General features: G+C 43.1%; 3 protein-coding genes across 3 annotated transcripts; 2 read left to right on the top strand and 1 right to left on the bottom strand.

The window, feature by feature from the left end:
- Positions 1-4,471: 4,471 nt before the first annotated feature.
- Positions 4,472-11,104, top strand: LOC123180549 (E3 ubiquitin-protein ligase RFI2). Its single transcript, XM_044592619.1, has 6 exons — positions 4,472-4,913; positions 6,467-6,636; positions 7,526-7,584; positions 8,394-8,422; positions 8,504-8,906; positions 10,396-11,104. Exons 1-6 carry the CDS (start codon positions 4,742-4,744, stop codon positions 10,865-10,867), a joined length of 1,305 nt encoding a protein of 434 aa, XP_044448554.1. The 5' UTR covers positions 4,472-4,741; the 3' UTR covers positions 10,868-11,104.
- Positions 11,105-14,750: 3,646 nt separating this feature from the next.
- Positions 14,751-21,474, top strand: LOC123180547 (gamma-tubulin complex component 4). The gene is made up of 16 exons (XM_044592617.1): positions 14,751-15,045; positions 16,169-16,460; positions 16,693-16,829; positions 17,026-17,124; positions 17,775-17,895; positions 17,986-18,258; positions 18,405-18,485; positions 18,566-18,649; positions 18,778-18,864; positions 19,045-19,100; positions 19,201-19,386; positions 19,570-19,795; positions 20,005-20,093; positions 20,578-20,731; positions 20,874-20,996; positions 21,077-21,474. The coding sequence occupies exons 1-16, from the start codon at positions 14,873-14,875 to the stop codon at positions 21,140-21,142; spliced, it is 2,247 nt and encodes a 748-aa protein (XP_044448552.1). The 5' UTR covers positions 14,751-14,872; the 3' UTR covers positions 21,143-21,474.
- Positions 21,468-22,569, bottom strand: LOC123180548 (protein LURP-one-related 5). The gene is made up of 2 exons (XM_044592618.1): positions 22,148-22,569; positions 21,468-22,018 (listed from the first exon to the last, which is right to left on the bottom strand). The coding sequence occupies exons 1-2, from the start codon at positions 22,427-22,429 to the stop codon at positions 21,635-21,637; spliced, it is 666 nt and encodes a 221-aa protein (XP_044448553.1). The 5' UTR covers positions 22,430-22,569; the 3' UTR covers positions 21,468-21,634.
- Between the last annotated feature and the right edge of the window lie 686 nt (positions 22,570-23,255).

The raw sequence follows: 23,255 nt of genomic DNA, 5'->3' as shown, positions 1-23,255 counted from the left end.
TCTGCTGGTAGGCTGTTTTGTGACGCGTCGGATTCGGATCAGACGGGCACGGGTGGCGGTATGTTGCAGGTGATGGGCGGCCGAGTGCGCTCTCGGACCACGCAACGCAAGAAGCGGCAGCTTTAGCTTTTGCATCCAAACGCTCTGTATTTTCTGTAATCGCGACGTGGTTCTTACTTGGATGCTACTCCACAGGTGTTGCATTTCTCTCTTCTTCCGGAGAGAAGTGAAGCCAAACCGCTGTGCATTGTTAACAAATCCGAGTTAGGGCCTAGTACATGTTATAAGCAAGAAGTGGTACTGTCTTGCAAAGTGCCCTTTTGATATCGAGTTCAAGTGCTCCTCTATGAACAGCAAAAATCAAAGAAAGGAAAAACAATTCAAAAGAAATTCTGATCTTTTTACAACAAACTTTGCTTAGTTTTCATCCTTCATCTCGCGTGTAAATATTCGTGATAAAATCACATTCGTGGAGATCTGGAAAAAAGAAATGAACATTACAAAATACTTTCAAAACTTGTCTTTTTGAAGCATTGATTTTTTTAAACCGGAGCATTAGGAATCTTTTTCTAACGGAAATTTGTACTTACGTACAACATTCAACAATGTTTGTTGATTTTTTTCCAAAACAATATGATTGTTTTTTATTTTACTGTTCACGAGGATGCATTTGAGCTCGGGAATCGATACTTGATATCCGTCTGTCTTTATAACAGTGTAAATTCATTTAATTTGAGTACTATCAAGAACTTCAAACAAGCGAATGGCCATCTTTCTTTGAGTCGCTTGCATGGCATGTAAGATACTCCCTTGATCCATATATATAGGGCCTAATTCATTTTTCGAGAGTGCCTTTGACTATTGATAAGATTAATAGTATATGAGATGTATAATGTAAAAGTTATATCATTGGAAGCTCCTTTCACATACGAATTTGATGGTATGCTTTGTGTAACTTCCATGTCATATATTATTGCTCTAACATATGGTCAAAGTTAGCCCCAAAAACGCATTAGGCCCTATATATATGTATAGAGGGAGTATAACTATCAATCAAATCGGCGATGAAAGGAGAAGAAGAAACCCCTCCTACGTGAATCGTCTTAGAAACACATACAAGATAGGCAAGAACATGAAACAATTCAAGGTCAAATTTCATATTCATTGTCATAACCATTTATCGTCATTCTAATTGTTTGTTTTGTTTAACTATGACACATTTGTCTTTAATTCTATAAGATTAGAAGATGATTATAACTATTCGCAACAAATGAATTATAACTTATATACTCAGAACAATACGAAAAATAGTAGACAAAACACATGACCTCAATATTATTTATGCATGAATGTCTATACTGCTTAAAAACGTAAGGTTCTTTTTCCTGCCGAATAAAACACTTCACCCAACCTTATGTACACCCTCCCTCTCCCTCTCTCCATTATGATTGTTTCCCTCATATATCTTTGGTTTTTCTCATCATTTTCTCTTGAATACTATCTTAATTTTCCCACCTTTTATTGACTTACCAAATGAACCTATCTACATGAGCGACTGTGGTGGAGTCTGAAGTATCGGGTCGTGCTAATACATCGTTCAACCACCATGATGTAAGGTAAACTACCCACCCTGCAAAACCAGGGAGTGGTGGCGAACTCGTGTGGCGTTTATGGTGACGCTTGCATAATCAGATCATAGAGAACTACATAATTATAAGCAACTAATGATCAGAACATAATAATGTTATGCCATCCGGAATGGTTGTTGTTGCAGCTTCCATGACAAGTAGGGGGCTGGTGGACTAACTATGTACAGAGGCAGTGACCTGGAAGCCTGTTGGGGTGGAGTCTGTTGACACACCTTCTTACCACAGTGAACCGAGGGATGCGGGGAGGATGTCCTCCGTGACCACACATGACATTTGGGGGCTAAAAGGAGAAATGACACGAGCATTGGCATGAGAGTGACTAGGGGTGGAGGGTGTAAAATAAACTTCTTGTCTGAGGAGAGGGAACGGTAGTTTCCTATCATCCATGCCGCGAATGAGATCCTTCAATCGTACTAAGTGAAAGCGACTTGCCGATGTCATCTTAGGTAGACAACAAGTATGACAAAATACTAATCGCAGCAATGACACTATCGTCTTTGATGAAAAAGACAAGCCATTGTTCTCGCTTTCGATGGCAATCTACTAAGGTAATCGATCATGATCAGGCTACCAATCTCGTCTTTGTCGGGCCACCCATAGACACCAGCATAATCTGGGCCCACGCACGTGTGGTGGCATCTTTGTTATTTTCCCCTCATGCGTCAGTCTATTTCCCGACTATTATCCCCCCTCTCTCTCACTCACTTCATCTTTTCTTTCCAGTAACCAAATTGAGTGACTCCGACGAGCCGATCGTCACTGTAGATGCCATGTCTGCGCGTCATTACCTTCCTACTCATCCTCCTCCCCGGCGCATGTAGTTTTTAATGGCAGTGGATAAGAAGAGCAGCTTCTCTCCACTTTTTTACCACGCCTGTCTAAATTGGCAAGGACCATGGCCACCGCCTACTTCCTCCTCATCCTCCTCCTCTTGTTGTGGGCGTGGCTACAAAGCTACCGCCAAAGCACCCGCTGCTGCCACCGGCCATGACAACTGCTAGGAGGGAACCATATGCAATGAGGTTGCCATGCTACAACCGTGGTCGAGCATCATGGCAGAGGACCACTATGACATCCCGACTTAATAGGAACGATAAACTATTCATATAAAGAAGGTGCGCCTTTTTTGCAAAGAGCCCGTCCAAAAGAAATCTCAAAGTTAAGCGTGCTTGGCTTGGAGCAATTTGAGGATGGGTCACCGACTGGGAAGTTGATCCCGGATGCACACGAGTGAGAATAAAGTGCGCTGGAAAGACTAGTGTTGGTATGCGGGGCCAGTCTACCCATGCGCAACTACCAGGAACCGATGGGTTTGACCGGGGCGTTATAATTGGTATAAGATCCAACCCTCACGGTTACACGGGCGTGTGCACGTAGGTGATGCATACATGGGGCACATGTGGATGCTAGCACTGGCGTGCACATACGTGTGTCAAGAGGGAACGTTTTGTTGGTCCGACAAGGACATCGGTTCCTTTGAGGGAGGGAGGGGTGCATATGACATCCTGACTTAATAGGAATGATAGACTACTCATGTAAACAAGATGCACCTTCTTCTTCGGGAGCCCATCCAAAAGGAATCTCAAAGTAAAACGTGCTTGGCCTGTAGCAATTTGAGGATGGATGATCGACTGAGAAGTTGATCTCGAGTGCGCACGGGGTGAGGACAAAGTGCGCATGAAAGACTAGTGGTGGTATGTGGGGCCAGTCTAGATCCCAAACGCAATGGCCCGGAATCTATGGGTGAATCGATGGGCTTGGCCGAGACGTTACAACCACATGATGGAACAGGCTCTCGGCGATGCTGCGACCATGGTCACCGCATTCTGGAACCGGCCGACGACGATGTTACTACAAGGATGTGCTGGAACCGTGTACGCTGGTGGTGTTACAACCGTGTACGTTGGGAGATGGAACCGTGCATGCCAGGAGCTAGAACAAGTCACGCGCAGAGTTACATCGGTGTCGACAGGATGCTGCGCCTCGTCGTCGACAGTGCTACGGATGTGTAAGCTGGGAACTGGAACTGGTGACACACGAAGTCACATTTGTGCCTGCAGGATGCTGCCGCCCGTCATCGGCAGTGCTACAACCATGCACATCGAGAGCTGGGACCAGTGACGTGTGGAGCTGCATCGGTGCCTACAAAATGATGCGACCCATCATGCGAGGAGTTGGAATCGGTAACAGGGGTTGCAACCGGTGACACTAGAGCCGCGACAGCAACTGCGTCGAGCCAACGTGCTGCGAGGTCGTGGGGCGCTGTTGAGACGGTGAGCAACCATGGGCCCTCGGTGGACAATCTTGGCCGTGGATGAAGGAGCAACGCCAGCGGGCGCTCTGCTGTCAGCCGTGCTAGAAGCAGGAAAATGGTGCTGTTGAGACAGGGTGCGACAGTCATGGCTGTCAATGGAGGAGCATGTCAGCGGCTAGCTATTCCATGCGCGAGCCTTGGAAAGAGACACACAAGATTTTCTCGCTCCATGGGTGACACTCGAGAAACGACGGAGTTGCATCTTCATGCGACTTTGATCACGCGGCTCCGAGGGTCACCGATTTGATATTCTGACCGGTCGATCGGCGGCTAGCATTGCCCATCTCCTAATCGTTCATGCTGTAGACGATAGGATGGGTACGTACTACGTCATTGCTGAAATTTTAGAGTAGAATTAAAATATTCTTTTAGAAAAAAATCCTTCTAAAGCGGCTACAGTGAAGCGTGAACCACCTACTAAGCGGACAAGTGCAAATACCATACTCCGGGAGGGCTTTCATCCCAAAACAGCCATTTTTATTCCCCTCCTCTCTTCTGTTTTCCCCCAGAGTTTCTTTCTTTCTAATTTCTCGTGGAGGCGAGGAGATAGAGAAGAGAGAGGAAGGGGACGGAGGAGGAGGCATCCCTCGCGATTGGACAGGGCGCGAGGAACCCGAGGAGAGCGCGCGTGCGATCCCCGAGGCGCGGGGAGTCGATTCCGGCGCCGTGACAGTCTCGCCCTCGCCGGGCCGGCCGTTTGGAGCCCTCTATCGCCGAGGATTTGGTGGGATCCGGCCAAGAACTGGTTGGTGGACGGGTGAGGAGGAGCACGGGGGGGATGGGGGCCGGGGCGGAGCCGAGGGAGGAGGAGCCCCTCGAGGCGGAGGAGGGCTCTGGCGGGAAGGAGGAGAAGGCGGCGGTGTCGTGCTCGATCTGCCTTGACGCGGTCGTTGCCGCCAGCGCGGAGAGGTCCATGGCGAGGCTGCAGTGCGGCCACGAGTTCCACCTCGGTAAGGGGCTATGGTCCGATCTGTTGATGCGTTATTGCACTGAATTATGCGATGCTATTTTTGGGATTATGACTGGGCCGGCGATTCTGATGTGAAGGAGCTTCGGAATGATATTTATTTGTGGGTATTTGGCTGAATTGCGATCATTTCACGCTGTTCTGACCTCAGACGAAGTTCCAGTATCCCGGTGCGGTAGGTTTTGGGAGCCTATTTTGCGTTATCTTACTCAGGCTCGATAGGAAATTGCAGTTTGGGGGACTGGATTTGGTAATTGTGTCTCGATTAACCTAGCCTCTTTGTTATTTCGGCGGAATAAGGTTGATTTGTCTAGATTCAACAAGAATTTGATGTAAAATGTGCTCCCTTTTCTGGAAATTTCTGGGCTTTTCAGCCAGCTGTCATTAAATTTTGTTGGAAGTGTGGACTTTGGAGGCTGATCTTGATGAGATTTATACATTACCACGAAATTGCTAAAATTAAAGTTAAAACCTAGAGGGCCTTAAAGACGATACTCAAAACTTCAGTAGTAGTGAACCTGGTGGTTTCATCAAGCAGTCTGGGTTGGCTGTTGATCTCAGTATGATACTGTAATGGATTTATTGTGAATGTTAACTTAACCGAGGAAGCACACATATATCATCACTAGCATACTATGATACTGTAATGGATTTATTGTGAATGTTGATCTCAGTATGATACCGTAATGGATTTATCATCTCACGCAACAATTACAAATGGTTGCAACTCCTTTTTTTTTAAGGAAACAGCACACAATTGAGTCCACAACTACTTGATCTGAGCATGGCTCTTCACTTACTTCACTCCTGCATAGTTTCAGCACTAGCACAGCCTCTTCTCACTCAAAGGCCATATAACTCGAACACATTGCATGCATATAAGATGTAGCCTGACACTAACACATACAGTCAGGCCACATCTCCACTGCATGCACTAATTACGGGTTTATTTAACACATGAGTCATGACTAATTCTAGCAACATGTGCATATATGCACTCGACTAATGTCTGCTGATTCGCCAGCAATGCGCACACTTTGCTCTTTACTGATCTGATTCTGGGCCACGAGGCCACACATGCAACTAACAAGAACTTAGTTGACCACCACCCTGCCTCTATATGGTAACAGTGCCATGCATCACAATGAAACATGACAGAACACTTAGACAACATGGTTAACTCCAACAGTGTGAAGTATGTAAGGTAAGATTAGACTCTGAGAAGCAGTTTTGTGCAAGGGGATATGGTTATGGTGGCCCTTTGGGGTGCAGAAGTGCAACTACATGGTTTAATGCAATACTACTTATTCTGTTCTCGTCATGATACTGTACTATGCTTTAACCAACCTTAAAGCAGTGCTCCTTAATTATACTGTTTGTTGTTCTTTGGTTTATTCAAAGGAAAAAAAATCATTTCCATGTCTCATTGACATCAGGGCCCTGGACCCACATGTCAGTTAAACATGGAGGGGCATGTTATGGATGCCATTTGTTTGGACTGCAAATTATTTAATCTCTGAGTGTCAATGTTTTCAGATTGCATTGGATCGGCATTCAATGCCAAAGGAGTTATGCAATGCCCGAACTGCCGCAAAATTGAGAAAGGGAATTGGCTGTATGCAAATGGTTCCCGCCCCTCACATGATATTAACATGGATGAGTGGGCTCATGAAGAGGACCTTTATGATGTTAGTTACTCTGAGATGGTACGTGACCATGTGAATTTGATTTGTTGAATATTATGAAATCGTTGTTGAAGTAGTGATCTGTATTTTTTTCTAGCCGGCAATGTTCATTGTTTGCAACACAATTTTCTTGTGTTCGAAATTTTAGTTATGTTCTGTTTACCTAGCAATATTCAGTTTGTCTGCACTCAAATGGTTGACACTTGACCATGCTTGATTATTTGACCATTTGTTTTGTAGATACTTGCCATTTTTGCAAAATTTGCTATGCCTTCTATTCCTCTAATAACACAAGCTTTAGCTCGTACATATTTTTGCTGGAAACATTTGATTGCCTTGTGGGTTTCTTCACCACCAAAGTCTTTTAACACTGATCTGATAGGTCGCTGGTGAATTCCGTAACCAGAGTTATCATGCTATCATGAATTTGATACAATACCATGCTATTATGACTTTGATACAATATTGCCGAGACCATGCCTTAGTCGTGCACTTACAGAGCAACGTTCTTATGCCCCAATTTTGACCCTGTCTTAGTTTAACATCGTAGAAAAATATTCTTTTGTCTCCTTTCAAGGTGGTTCATCTTGTGTCCAGACATCTTAGTTTACTGTTTATTCATCTTAATCATCAAGCTCCCATGAGCGAAACCAGTGTAGACCTGTGACCTATGTTCTTTCTGCTTATTCAACTTCCCTGCATGTCTATGCGTCATTATTGTATTTTTCCGAAACAGTTGTGCAGCCTATTTGTAAATCATCTGAGTTCTTTTATTCTTGATTGTTTGTTTGCTGTCTTATTTTAACTTCCGTACTTTTTTTTCCTGACGAGAAGGTAGTTACTTGTTCATTATATCTTTGCATTTATTCCTGCATGCCCATTCTGACAAATATATATCTTGAATCTGCAGCCATTTCGTTTTCATTGGTGTCCATTTGGTCGCTTAGCACAGCTTCCATCATTCTTTGAGTATGTTCTATACTCCAAATTATCATTTTTGATCGTATAATAACTCTCCACAGAGTTAGTTTCCATGCATCCATGGTTGGACAGATAGCTTTTATATAAAGGTCTTACTTTTGTCCTGTAAATTTGTAGCACAGGTCTAGTAGCTCAAATATTTCACCTATCGTATCTTGCTCATGTAGAAAAATGTGGGGCCATAGCTAGTTCCTGTTATTTATTTTCACTAGATGTTGTATTTATACTGGCTAATGTTACACTTGTCCGTTTACTGTTTGGAGACTAAGATGAAAATGGTAACTTAGAACTCTGTTGTGTCTACTCTACAATCTATTAAAGTGATCCGATAAAATCAGATGAATACCTTTGTCAGTTTATCCTTTTGCGATGAAGGGACTAACAATGTGCAACTCTGGATAGGCTTAACCCTGTCATTCTGCATGAGGTTATTGGCAATCTTCATAGTGGCTGAGTATACATGGATCTTCTGACGTGCATAGTGCATGTAATAGTTTACAAACCATACTGACATAGTGATACAGTCTATCTACAGCAGACATAATTTTAGCCAAAGCACCGGCCACTCTAATGGTTGACAATATTGGGAACAGTCATTCCTGTCATCTCTCAATGCCAGTATCAGTCAGTCAACATATACCGCATTGAATGGATATCTGTTGCTGTATCACACTTGTTCTGTACGATGTAGTTTCAGAGATCATGGTTATGTCATATTTATATTAAAGTTTTCAGCATATTGGAAAGTTATGTTATTATTCTCTTATGTTGCTAAATGTTTTACCCTCTCCTGCCAGGGAAGGAGAATCACCACCCCCAGTTACTTGTAAGTTCTTATTCAAATGACATCTATTTGTAAGTTTAAGTTATGTTGAGGTCTAAACATGTCTGGATATATTTCATGCAGTTCATGACTTTATGGGACAGCATGTGTTTCCGGAGAATCTATCTGTATCTGCTGCACCAGGGGCACATCCTTGCCCATATGTGGCATACTTGCATCCTCTTCCATCGCTGGCATCATCATCAAGCTCCCATGTCCCTGAGAGAACTATGGATGGTTCCGCTTATCATGATCACTGGAATCACCTGGCTGGCCCATCAGATGGTAGGCCCTTGCAAACGGTGCCACCCACTGACTTCCATCATAACCATTGGGCGCATCTGCCCCATTCCTATGTGCAATCCAACAGCAATAACGGGGTGACGGAGCAGCCAGGGGTCCCTTTTGGATCAATGAGGGCTGCAAGGGTGGATGGTGATAGCCAACGTCGAGGATCTGTTGTTTCTCCATCGTACTTCAGTAATGGGTAACCTCTTGTCTATTTCTGCTCTCGTGACATACTATTAGGGCATGTCCATACTGTGATGTTGTCTGTCTCTAGCGTTGCCATCTAGTGTTTTTGGTGATGGAGAATGGAGCTGTATTTCATGCATGAGATAGCTTGGGAATATGGATAACTTAGGCACAATGACATATATGAGACAATGAAACAGAAAACTGAAAAGTGCTCCGTGGAATCATTTTGTCTTGAGATGTGATATGCATCATGTTCTCTCGAGATTTGATGTTTTATTAGGGGTAACATAAGAGACTACAGTACTGTTGATGCCCGTATGGCCTTGCTTTGATAACTGAAAAGACACTTAAAAATATATTGCATTTGTGCTTTTATCAAAATATTAACTCGCTAAAACAGATGATGTTTCTGAACTTGAATAGTTTCAAACATTACTTCGACCATTACTTCTGTATAAATATGTAAATAGGGGATCAATTCTTTTACACTGCAAAACAGTTCTTCATGGTGAATCTAATGGTACCATTTGCACCTAATCAATAGAACTAGTTTTTTGTTAATCAGATGTCAAAGATTGAGAGGTCTGACTGCATGCTTTCTAAAACACCATCCATTTAGGAACAGAGGCAGTATGCTTATTGTAACGTCATCTAAACTTAACAACCAAAAGTTGTTGGTTGGAAGCACTCTACTATCTTATTATAAATTGGAGTTGGTGGTGGTGGCAGTGACTTCACTCCCCACTCCAGTCCAATCTTCCTCATCCATTAGAACCCACCAGAGCCCTCCGGTTTGATTTTTTTATTTATAAATGAAGCACTAAAAAATAATGCAGTTGGGGAGCCTCAAACCACACAATCAAACCAACAAAACCACTACCTCGCTCATGTTTTGAATGGGAAAGCATTTTATAAGTAATGTCAGTGCTGCCATGTCTGTGCAGTTACGCAGGTGCAATGTTGCGTGCTTGCTTGAGTTTTTCTTTGCAGTGTTGCAAGTCCATTGGTTGTTGCATACTGCTAATCCAATACAACTTCAATTATTCTGTAGTTCCGTAGCAATGCACGGGTGTTATGCTAGTATTACCCTAAAAAGGATGCTGTGACATGTGCATTTACTGTGACCTACTCCCTCCGTCCCATAATATAAGAGTGTTTTTGACACTACACTAGTGTAAAAAACGCTCTTATATTATGGGACGGAGGGAGTACATTTGATGCTGTTGCATTGTTTCCTCTACCATGTCAGCTTTATCCAAATCTCCTGAGGTTTTCGAAGTTATGCTATGTTGGTTGCACATGCTATGGCGTAATATGAGTCAGGTAGTCTGGAAGTCTGAAACTAGACTAGTCTAAGGCTAAGACCATTTACAAACAATAACATTTTCCTAAGTATCCCTTGAGAATTAAACTATTTTGTTATAGCAGGAATTATTGCAGTATGATGCAGCTTGTGATGCATGAATATCAATGCGTGATGATTTCTTTTTTCTTTTCAGATCTGGCTCTAGATCTAGAGCTCCTAATGTTCCTCCTCTGGTACCTCAGTTCATGAGGGCACATGGCAACATCAACGAACAGTACACTCAGAGTTCATCATCCAGCCTTTTTGCTGGAGCTCATAGATCAGGAGGCATGCGACCTGCCCCTCCGCCACCTCAACCGGAGAACCCAACATTTTGCCTATTCCCACCGGGTTCATCTGGCCATAGTTCAATGGATACCGATGAAGCTGGAGGAAGCCGATTCTATGCCTGGGAGCGCGATCGCTTCGCGCCGTACCCATTGATGCCGGTCGACTGCGAGACGAGCTGGTGGAGCTCACAGCAGTCCCACGGCGCATCAGAATCCACACCCGCACCTGCACCAAGGAGACTCTTTGGGCAGTGGATCGGCCTCGGCAGGTCGTCGCCCGAGAATAGATCGCCCGAGGGCTCATCGTATCGACAAATGCACTCTCCTCGGATGTAGCCAGCCCCCTGCGGAGGCAACCTAAGTTAAAACTTCACATTTGGAACCGGAGTTGCTTGTAAGAAAAGATGGGGGAAAACCCATCTGTATGGAATTAAACCGGGTTTGCGCGCTAAACTTCCGGGGAATTCTGCGAGGGAGAAACAGGAAATAACCCGGAGGGAAAACGTTTTGGTTTGGTTAATGTGAATTCCGTCTCGTACATATTTGAAAATCAAACTGGGATATTTGAAGTTTCGCCCTTTGTTGTGATTTCCTATCTGCTTTTTTGGTTGATGGTTGAATACTAATCGGTCTGCATATGGTCGCCGTGCCACATTACTTTCTTAACTGCATATTCTACTTGTCACGACGTGGGTTTAGCACAATCGTGTAGAAATGCATTGCACTTTACGTGCTTTTCAGGTCACGCAATAGAAATGCCTGGACGATCACCGAAGAATAGAGAATCGTTATTTTTTCTACCATGTAGAAAGGAATGTGCTTATGAGATGAGCATCATTGCTCAACTCCGCAAGCCTTTTGTCCGTCATGCACGCCAGTGATTTTAGGGCTCGATCATAGGCGCTCCGATTGAAGCAATCAGTGCCATGTGAATAGATTGAAATAAAATGATTATATTTTTTTCTGGGGAATAAAACGATTATATTTAATTATCAATGGCCACAATTGGAATAAAATGATTATATAATTATGAATGATAATAATAGACGGTACAACTGGAAAGACAATGAGACCAAAAACTACCAAAAGAAAAGTTATATAAAAAATCATACTGGTGGGTCTTCCTCATTTGATTGTATGTCGCAGTCTAAAAAATATGTTGAACCAGCAATTAAGAAAAGAAACATGTGCAAATGTCCCGTATGCAATAACTAGTCGTCGCCAGAAATAAGATCTAGTAACAGTCAAGAAAACATTTCCGCGCAACACAAAACAACTTGAAAGAAGGGATCGAAGCCGTCAAACCACGAGACGGTCAATTGCTTCTTCCGACTGACACACAAATTGTCAATATCTGAAGAGAGCCAACAAGTTTGGCAATACCTACCCTCACAGGCCCTTCGTCTGTGCTGGATCAGACATTCTCGAGGTAGGAAAAGGATGGGGAGACCTTATTCTAACGCATCATCGCCATCATCACCTGTGGATGCTGCTAGAGAACCAAACCTACGGGAAATAGGACCTACAAGAGCTAAGAAACCACTCCCTTAGTTGTTCTTGCGTTGCTAATAAAGTCAGCAATGTTTCAAAGAGAATACTATAAAATGGAGGGTTCCTTTGATTTAAAACTATTTCAAATAAATTGTAGAGGCTTGCAAGAGCATTCACGGTGATGGTGATTTAAGTTTTTTGACATATCATCTGTTTTTTTTTTCAATGCAAGGATTGATGGTGGATGATTTCAAGCCCGCGCTATATGGGGTGCTGCCCCAACTATTTTTTTTCAACAACTACTAGATCTTGTTGTTAGCGGCCAGAGGTTATTGTGGTCTTTAAAGCCTTGTATGGCGAGGACGTTTGCATGTGTCCCTATCCCTTACTATCTGTTCAGTCTGGCAAAATGACGGACAAGTGAAGGAAGAAGATGATCAATATGATTTTCGGTGTAATTTCTTTACAAGTTGTTTTGCGTCTTGTTCTCCCGCTACTATTTTCGATGATAAATATCAGATATAAGATGGCTTTTGCGTGCTGCTCTAAAAAAAGAAATTCTCTATTATTTACCTAGTAGTATAAAAAGGTGAAAAAGGAAACTTCACACTTTTTTCATCTATGGTTGTTTGATTTGTAGAATTGCAATTCATAGACCTTTTCTGTTCTAAATATTCATTTGCACCATGATGAAGTTTCAGGACTCAAAAACATTTGAAAAATCATATTTTTTTTGCGAATGAAAAATTGATATGTTGTTGTGGCAGTAAAAAAAATGTTCTTTAGTCCTATAGAACTGAAGATGACAAACATATTTCATATCCTTGTTTTTTTAGTATGAGAACAAGAAAAAGGTAGGGCAACATCGAATAATTTCAAAAACCACAAAAAAAAATTAAGGGAGGTTTCTTGCTTGCCTTGCAATGGAGTGATCTTCGTTTTGTTATTGAGCCCGATTGCTTGGAGGCCATTGATCTATTGAGGAAGGAAGATATGGACAGATCTCAGTATACCTTAATTGTTCGTGAGATCATACAACTCATGGAACAACCAAATTCTCGTATTATAGTAGAACCAGCGGCCACATTATAGTATGGCTTGCTTCAGGAAATGATGCTGTGGTACAACTTTATAAGAATGATTGTAGTGTTTCTACGTGAGTAATACAAGTATTTTTCCACTAGTGTTCTCTATCAAGGAACCCCTTAGGTGATCAACATCTACATCAGAGTTGTCCAATTATTTTCCTCCTCCACGAGAGGCTCCCAAGGCGACTAGGGTTTTCCTGCCTTCCGTCGGCGCCATCGCCGATTTTCCTTGCCTACTGTGGCCTTATGTCCATGAAAGTGCGTTGGATCTCGACCATTGCCAACAGGAGGGATCTTACTCTTTTAGGTGTTTTTTCGAGTTTCGTTAGGGTTTATATCCAGTTTAGGAAGGCGAGACGGCGATGGCTTCTTGAAGATGAAGTAATGTTCTCTCTGCTTTGCCCTGCCCCGGCGATACGTTTAACATTATCGGAGTGTGTGTCTCCGATGGATCTTGTGAGATTCGGTTTGTTTTCGGTGGATTTGCTTGGTTTGGTTTTCGTTCATTTGCGTCCGTGTATCTAGTGGTTGAATCCTTCAGATCTACGCTCATCATCAACAACGATTGCTGTTTTTGTGTGTTGGTTCTTCGGGGCTTACGACGAAGACTTTCAGACTGTCTATACAACAAGGTGCCCAGCTTTCGGCTCGCTCTAGTGCTTGTAGTCGTCGGTAGGTGGTCTATGAAGGTGTAATTTCTATTGTTTGTGTTCTTTGTACTGTTATGATATTTGATGAATAGATCTGAAGTCTTTTCAAAAATAAATACAAGTAATTTTGTAAGTCGCTCCTCCTCCTCCAAGAAAGAAAGTTAGGGTTCCTGCCTCTCGCCGGCACAGCCGCAGGTCCGCCTCATCTCCGGTGGCCCTAGGGCCATGGAGGCGCGGTGGATCCTGACAAGGACCGGCGGGAGGGCTCCGTTTTTAGTCGTTTTTTCTTGTCTTGTTAGGGTTTGTGTCCTGCTCAGGAAGGCGAGACGGCGACGGCTCCCTAAAGATGTAATAAAGGTCTCCCCGCCTAGCCCCCGTTCCGGCTGTGCGTCTAGCATCGTTGCTGGGCTTCTGGAGGTTTGTCTTCGGCGGATCTATCTTTGGTGGGTTTGCTCGGATCTCGTCGTTGTTCGTCTACGTTCGTGTGTCTTCGGGTTGAATCCTTCCAACCTACGTTATTCTTCACTGGCGGCGGTTGCTGTTCTGGTGCGCTGGTTCTATGGGGCCTTAGCACGACGACTTCCCGACTGTCTACTACAATAAGTTGTGCCCGACTCCGGCGATTGAGGGGCGATGACGGCGGCGCGCCTTCGGCTTGCTTCAGTGCTTGTAGTCGTCGCTAGGTGGTCTACGAATCTGGATGTAATTTTTATTTCTGGTGTTCGTTATACTGCCATGATTGAAGATGAATACTCCCTCCGTTCCTAAATATAAATCTTTGTAGAGATTCCACTATGAACCACATACGGATGTATATAGATGCATTTTAAGTGTAGATTTATTCAATTTGCTCCGTATGTAGTCCATCTAGTGGAATCACTAAAAAGACTTATATTTAGGAACGGAAGAAGTAGATTGGAAGGTTTTCTGAAAAATAAATACAAGTAATTTCCCTCAAAAAGAATAATTTCAAAAACAACACAAAAAAACAGATCCACCTGAATTCCGCCGTCCCCGCCCTTCCCCCCACTCCACTCTCCGTCGCTCTCCTTCCCATTCTCTCTCCCCTCGCGATCTCGCCGAAACCCTAGGAGAACCCCGGGGAGGCCGGGATGCTGCACGAGCTCCTCCTCGCCCTTCTCGGCTTCACCGGTGACTTCGTGCTCGACAACTCCTCCGCCCGCCGCCGCCCCGAGCCGGCCGAAGCCGGTGGCGCCGGAGACGGCGACGTGGGCCCCGCCTTCCGCCTGGCGCCCGACCTCACCTTCCTCCAGCCGTCCGAGAGGTATGGGAGACCCGAGACCTCTCCTCTGCTGTGAATCTGTAACCACGCCGTGGTGTCTGTGATCTGTGGTGTAGTTAGGTGGTCTAATTCGATGCGATGCGGCACAAGCAAGCAAACATGAAAAGCCAGGTGACTTGTTTCCCTGGTCGTATTGCTCGAGTAAGCATAGTTTCTGCCGCGTTAAGTGCTTTATGGCTGCCTAAATCAGAGTTAACCACAATTGGTGAATGGAGGATTGGACCAATTTGCTTCGTTTTCATCATTTAGCTTGTAATAATGCCTACCAGTCGGTCCGCCAGTGTATCAGTTGATATAGAATTGCATAATGCCATGATTGACCGTGCTGTTTGAACATTGGGATGGAGGAAGACATTGGCACATGATGAATCTGCGAGAAATATGGCTTCAACTAAGGGACAAACTAACAAATTCTGAAATGAGATATTTCGTAGAAATGTAGCCTCAGTAGTCCAAAGAGCTTCAAATGTTTCACACTTTAGTTCTCGTCAACCTCTGTAGATAACTAGGTTTGGTAGATAATTTATACTAGTTAAGCAGATAGAGATGAATGCACCTCAGAAGCAAGCACATTCATTTACAGGTTCATCCATTGCACATTTAGCGCTTTCCGTGTCTACCCAATCTGCTCTTTTACATGATAAATACACAAAAAACTATTGCTTAACAATTTTAAAAAAGGGCAGCCCGGTGCATGTAGCTCTCGCTTGCGCAGGGTCCAGGGAAGGGTCCGACCACTTTACATGATAAATACACCAAAAACTACTGCTTAACAATTGTACCTGAAAATATTCATATTTAATACATATACAGTGCTTTTGCTCTACATGTAAGTGTTCATTTTGTGCGTTAACTGCGAAGTACTCTACTGGATACAAGAAATCGTATCTCATAGGGAGGAATATTACATTAGAATCTCAATGTATAGAAGTTTTCAGTGCCGAAGTATTAGCAATCATTTTGGTGCATTTAGTTCTTAGAATCGTCATCAATGTTGTAGGACATGGCCTGGCAAGCAAGATATAGGTAGAAGACAGTATGTTTTGTCATTAGATGATTAGATCATGGTTCACCAAATACTAAATGGCTTTTCCTATTTGTGCAGGAGTGCTATTGAAAGGCTCATATCTCTGGGATTTTATTACAGAGAACTGAATCGTTTTGCGACGGAGTCTCGTGATCTGAGTTGGATTCAGTCTTCTGTTGAGGTTTCATCACCTAATGCTGATATTACTCTGAACGGCAAAGTGAGAAAAGGGAGTGCATACCGGAGGGCAATTGCCAATGGTATTGCTGAGATTTTATCAGTTTATAGGTCAGCTGTTCTGCAGGTTGAGCAAAACCTGTTGTCAGATCCATTGCGTATCCTGGCGACAGTAACCCATGGGCTAAATAAGGTCTGTTCTTCGACATCTTGCACTTACAGTTTCTGTCTCCATGTGTCATTTTTTAATTTCTGCACAATCATGGACTTAACTATTGCATTTACAATATTTGTTAAGCACTGACTCTACTGTCTTTATTAGCTTTTGCACAGAGATCAATATTATATTCCTTTCGCATGCGTTATCTGATGTGATTTGTCTGGTTTTTGACACTGACCCTATTCACTGTTGTGTGAATCTGTAGTTTGAGGTTCTTCTGCCTCCACTTTATGAGCTTGTTATGGAAATCGAGCAGAAAGACATCAAGGGAGGACAGCTTCTTAACCTGTTACATAAAAGATGCCATTGTGGGGTTCCAGAATTGCAAAGCTGCATTCAGAGGTATTGCCTCAATTATTCTTATATATATGCAGCGTTTGAAGAAATATAACTGACATTTCCAGTCCTTTCGTGTTTGCATGGGAAACATTGTACTTCTGTTTTCATTGCCACTACTTCACTGCATATTTGTTATGCCCCTTATGATCAGTTGTTTGCTTATTCATTTTCTTTTTATTGATGGTAAAAATAAGAATAGGCTGCTTTGGCATGGACACCAGGTCATGTTTAACCAGCTGACTTCTTGGATGGTTTATGGTATTCTTCAAGATCAGTACCATGAATTTTTCATCAGAAGGTCAGCATGACTTACAGAGCTTCCATTAAATTATCTTGTAATTTTGTCATTGCTCTTCTCCTATCCAGTTGCTGGTTCTGATATATTATAGCGGCATATCCAGTTAGACATTTTGGCCTGCTAAATGGCATGTGAAATTTCAACTATAGGAGCACAAATCCCGAGTGCTTTTGAAGTTTTGGTTATAATATGAATAATTCTATATTTTGTTGTGCATACTTACTTTATTTCATAAATTTCGCCCCTTAATCAGCAAACAGTTATGTGATAATTATAATTATGGTTCACAAAAAGTCTAATATTGTCAACTGATGGGCATGAGAATTTGCTTGCTTGGAGCTTTGTCTAATGATTTTGAGTATCTCTATATCCAACAGTCTATAGCAGGAATTGTATCAGTTGCCTTTTGCATGAGAACTACTAGTTTTTTTTTTTTGAACATGACATGACCGTAGGAGAGTTTCCTACATTCTTAAATTAATAAACGAGAGAAGACAAGTTACATGTTACAATATTTACAAGGGCAGGCCTTTGGCCAAACCCCAGAGGAGCTTGAAATAAGGGCACCAAGAAAGTATCAAAAGCGGGAAAAGTAAGCTAATTGAGCCCCTGAACCAGAGCAATATAAAACTTCTTACCTTTCTTTTCAGACAGGTTGACAGGGATGAGGAGAATGAATCGGCTCAGTCTGATGTTGCTGATAAATTTGCGCAGAAATTAGCTAAAGACACATCCCTTACTAGTTGGCACTCAGGATTTCATGTATCATTGGTATGCTTATACTCTTATTCTGAAATGCATGTGTATGAGGCAATAAATGCTCCCCTAGCTAATTATATCCGTTTTTCTCTCACTTGACAGGACATGTTGCCGGAGTATATCCACATGCGAGTTGCAGAATCGATTCTATTCGCTGGCAAAGCAATAAGGGTTCTTAGAAATCCTAGTCCTGGTGCTACATTGCTGGAACGAACTAACCAAAGTCAGACATTGAAAGGATCTCATAGAATGCAAAGTTTCACGGGGGGCCCCGGTGCTCTGAAAGAGCTGCCAAACTTCTCTAACATTAGTGCAGAAGAATTATTGCCACAGGCTGAAGCAGATAAAGTTGATGCCATGCTTAAGCAGCTAAAGGTTAGTTGTTAGCTTTCTGCTGCAATATTTAAAATCAGCATCTTATATTGCTGTATGCATCTTTCCCTGTTTTGTATGCCAAAGTTTTCATCTATCCTTATCCTTTATGGGAGCATTATTGACATAAGTCCATATTGTTTCTGCAGCATGCTTCCGAGTTTCATAAAAGGTTGTTTGAGTCTGCTGTTAGCTCAATACGTACAATTGCAGCTAATCATCTTTGGCAGGTACTAGATGGCTTAAAGCATTATATTCTATCAATGTTTTATTGCACATGAGCATCACCGATTGTTTCCTTTGGTAAAAGTTAGTGGTTGTACGCGCTGATCTCAATGGCCACTTGAAGGCACTTAAAGATTATTTTCTTTTGGCGAAAGGTGATTTTTTCCAGGTAATATATCTTCCGTATTCCTTCTTTCACATGTACGTTTCTCCGTGGTTGCGCTAGTACAGTGCAAATTGTGCCATAGTGCCTTCCTTGGTTGTTTTCGGAAACTCAAAATCATGATTTTGAACCAGTGTTTTCTTGAGGAAAGCCGTCAATTGATGCGCCTACCACCTCGTCAATCTACAGCTGAAGCAGATCTCATTGTCCCATTTCAGTTGGTAAGTGACACAACCCCTTTTTTCTTGCCAAAGACCTACAGATACACAATTTTATTATTTCAGTTTATTATGTGGTTTAATTATCACCAACTTAATAGAATCCTGCTGAGTTCTGTTTTCTGCTGCGTTACCTCATGTTAGCAAATAGGTTTGATTTATTTCCTGTTCTTAATTCTGCAGGCTGCACTGAAAACTATAGGCGATGAAGACAAATACTTCACCAGGGTATCTCTAAGGTTAGCATTTCTGTTTGGCACATAGAGTAATTGATGTCAAGCCATGCTTTTCGAATTTCAGTGCCGTACATTGACAACTGATTTTGTTTGTCTTTCGTAGGATGCCACTGTTTGGTATGAAATCTAGTACATCACAGAAAGATCTTCAGAAGTCCAACACATCAGATCTTTCCTTGCAAGGAAAGGCTAGCTCAGAGTTGGCACTTGATGGTTGGCATAGTATTGCTCTGGAATATTCCGTCGATTGGCCACTACAACTCTTCTTTACTCCTGACATTCTTTCTAAGTAAGTGTTGTACTTCATATCTTACTCTCAACAAAATTATTATATTTTGAATTTCATAGATCTTTGAGTGTGATTAATATCCTGAAAAGCTACATCAAGACTTGCTAAACTCAACTGGGAAGTCAGGGGAAGTCTTTTGAGCTTTTTACATTCCCATTTTTAAGATACATAAACTGTATCCAGGTATTGCAAAGTTTTTCAGTATCTCATTCGGTTGAAGAGGACACAAATGGAATTGGAGAAATCCTGGACAGCTGTAATGCATCAAGATCATGTTGATTTTTCTGATTATTGCAAGGATCGGAAGAATTCCTCTGCAACACAACTGCGTCGGTTACGCACGAAGCCTTTTTGGCGAGTAAGGGAGCATATGGCTTTCTTGATCAGAAACCTACAGTTCTACATCCAGGTAACAACCAGATAAACTACCATTTACCTTTGGTAATAATTCAGAGGATGTGCATGGCGTTTGCTTAATAACGAGAAGCTACAACATGACGGCATTTGACCAGATAGCTGCTAGGAATGTGCTGGTTTCAAATTTATTCTAGACGTTAATAGAAATTTGTTTAGTTTGATAATTTTCACTTTTCCTTTCTTATTGACTTCCTTTTGCAGGTTGATGTAATTGAGTCACAGTGGAATGTCTTACAAACTCACGTTCAAGACTCGCATGATTTTACAGAACTAGTGACCTTTCATCAAGAGTAAGCAACCGTTTTACACTTTATGAACATTTTTTATTTGTTTTTATCGATAGGAAGGTTAAGCTTTTTATTTGATAGTGTACTGTTTACTGAATCCATGCTACGACATGTTCATCTTGTTTTGAGTAGAATATTTTCATAAGGTCCGATCCTAGAAGATAAGGAAACATTATGGATCTGTGTTCATACCAACTTGTTCTTTTGCTTCACCAATGGTGGTGGTTTCATTGCATATTGGTGCCGTCTATTATCTGAAGCTTATATAGATGGATGTTTTAGTTTTGCATAGCCCTTTCTACAGGTTGCAATAATTTCCCCTGTACTTTTGTGTAGTCGACCCTGGCCACTTAATTATACTATAGTGATTTCCTTGCCTAGTTACATGGAAATACTACCACAACTAGTGTTACCTTTGAATTTCCACGGTCGCAACAGATTTAATCTGTTATGGTATCTTGGCTGACTATAACCTCATGCATTGCAGCTATTTGTCGGCATTGATATCACAGTCCTTCTTGGATATAGGATCAGTTTCTAGAATACTGGACAGTATAATGAAGCTCTGCTTGCAGTTCTGCTGGAGTATCGAGCAATACGAAACAGGCGCAAACATGTTTGAGATTGATCACATAACTGAGGTATTGTCCCACCCAACACTATCGGCCTTCTGTGAACAAATAGGGATGGCACATCCTCATGGATGTCTAAGCTAGCCAGCCTTTTGCTTAGTTTCCTAGTATATAGCATAAACTTACATACCTAGTATTTGGTGATATTCAGGAGTTCAACAAGAAATCAAATTCGTTGTACACTATCCTAAGGAGTAGTCGACTTGCGGGAAGTCAGAGAGCACCTTTCCTGAGGCAGTTTCTGATGAGACTGAACTTTAACTCTTTCTTTGAGGTAAGCTCTTCCAATTAGGGATCGGTTAACTACCCATAGACATTGCCCTTGTACTTAATACATTTTTCTCCCTATGTTAGACAACTGCGAGGGGCGTGATGAATTCGGGCAGGCTGCGGCCAGGCACAGCGAGTACCCAGCTGTAAGCCTAGCAACGCAGCGGCTGTTCTCGCCGTGATTTGCACGACAATGCTGCTACGTATCGACATGGCGCAAACCCATCACACAAGAAGACGAGGAGGAATCTGTAGGATCTGTAAATTAGCTGTAGCATGTGAGTTGTTTTGCCCTGGGAAGTAAACACTTGGTGATGTTTGTTTGGCTAGTGTTGTGATGTGTACGTCTTTGCTTGCTTGCCTACCTTTTCCATGTTATTGGTATCTCTATTGGGAACATGGTGTGTGGCCTTGGATGAAATGGTAGCAGAATAGCAGACCTGTTCAGTACTTCAGCAACACTGCAAGGTTTACATTGCAACTGTTCTGGAAGGATGAATGCAACATTGAAATGAATGCCAAAGAATATGGGGATTTACAATAGGTATACTGACGTGTTTCTTCTTCCACGACCTCCGAAATGTTCTAGAAGATTCTATATGCATGAACATTTGTTCGCCTGGTGATTCAGGTGGGTTGGGGTCATCGGTACGAATTGGAGATCATGAGCATGGCCATGGTGATGGCAAGGTCCATCCCCGGCTGCACCACCAGCGAGAGCACGTCCTTGCCCAGCAATGTTGCCTTCTCTGGACCCCCTCGTTTCCGCCGCACCTCGGCGATGAGCGTCTCGTCGCCGGTCGAGCTGTGCCGGTAGATCCTCGAAAACTCCTCCCGCCGGGACCAGCTCAAGCGGTAGAGTTGTGGCTCGTCCACGGCATGCACAGAGGCGGTGCAGTTGGACCTGCCCAGGTCCTTGGTGGCTCTCATCATGAGGTGCGGCTCACCGTGGCCGTCGTTCGAGTTCGAGTCGTCGTCGACGTCGCCATTGTACACCTCCCATGTCTCCGGCATCAAGCTCAGCATCTGCATGCGGCCAATTGTCGAACGGGTTCAAGTCATGCATGAAGCAAATTAATCAGTGCGTGTAATGTATAATAGCAAAAAAAAAGTAGATAGAATAGATCTACCCGATCGATCACGATCAGTGATCACCTTGCGTTGGCGGCGGCGGACGGTGAGGAGGACGCGGCCGGCGTGGTCCATGAGCGCCATGCTTCCCGGCCCGACGCCGTAGTTGTCCACGCGGAACACCATCCGTCCGTCCGCGTCGTCGAACACCGTGTACCCGTCGCCGCGGAACACCAGCGACTTGCACCACACCGTCAGCCGCCGAGGTGTCGCCGCCGCGGGCTGGGACGGATCGCCGGCCACGGCGCAACCGCCCGCCAACGGCCTCTGGGATCTCGGGGTCTCCTCCGGCTCCGCCATCACCATGGTCGGTCGTTGCCAAGCTAGCTCCGACGACGTGCGCGCCTGCGCGTGCTGCTGTTCTTTATAAGCCTATCTGGACTCCGTTGCGTCTGCATGGATGCGACACTGTTTTGACTCTGGATTGCTCAATTTTTATTATCAGATTTATTTATGCATAAAATTATTTTTGAGATCACTGATTGCAATTTTTCGCATTTTTATTTGGTAAATTAATGGATACTGCTGATTCTTTGGGACCATATTTTTGCGCGTCGGAGTTAATTTATGGGGATCCCATAGTTGACCTAGCTAGACCAGCTAGCTAGCTAACACATAGTTTTTTTTAGACACTATACGCGCATACACTCATTCCTATAAACATATACGCATGCTCTACCCCTATGACCACCTCCGAAAGACTGAGTCGACATATCATCTTGAGATTGACGTAGTCACCAAATGCGCCTCATAGTCGACGAGGCGTCTCTTCCCATTGAGCGCGCGTCGCCGAAAATCCTAAAGTAATCTACTAATAAATGCGAGCATCAAGATTTAAACCCTGATGGGTTAGGGATACCACTGTCTACCTAACCATCTAACTACAGGTTGATTCGCAGCTAACACATAGTTAGAACTTTCTCTAAAGTTTGTGATATTTTTGTGCTATCTTATCTTTCAAATACTCCTGCAATATAATTCTCAAAAAAAATAAAAACTCCTGCAATATATCAGATGCAACTCGTGTGATTGCGCGACTCCAATTCAGTTGGAACATCAGATCAACATGGAAAATTTCAACCAAATAAAATAGCTCAATATCTACTCAGAAAAGAAAATGTTGGGCCATCAG

This window comes from Triticum aestivum, chromosome 1D (genome assembly GCF_018294505.1).
Source record: "Triticum aestivum cultivar Chinese Spring chromosome 1D, IWGSC CS RefSeq v2.1, whole genome shotgun sequence".
In the NCBI taxonomy this organism is placed as follows: Eukaryota; Viridiplantae; Streptophyta; class Magnoliopsida; order Poales; family Poaceae; genus Triticum; species Triticum aestivum.
The sequence above is the reverse complement of the archived record's forward strand: the minus strand, read 5'-3'. Positions and strand labels throughout refer to the sequence as shown.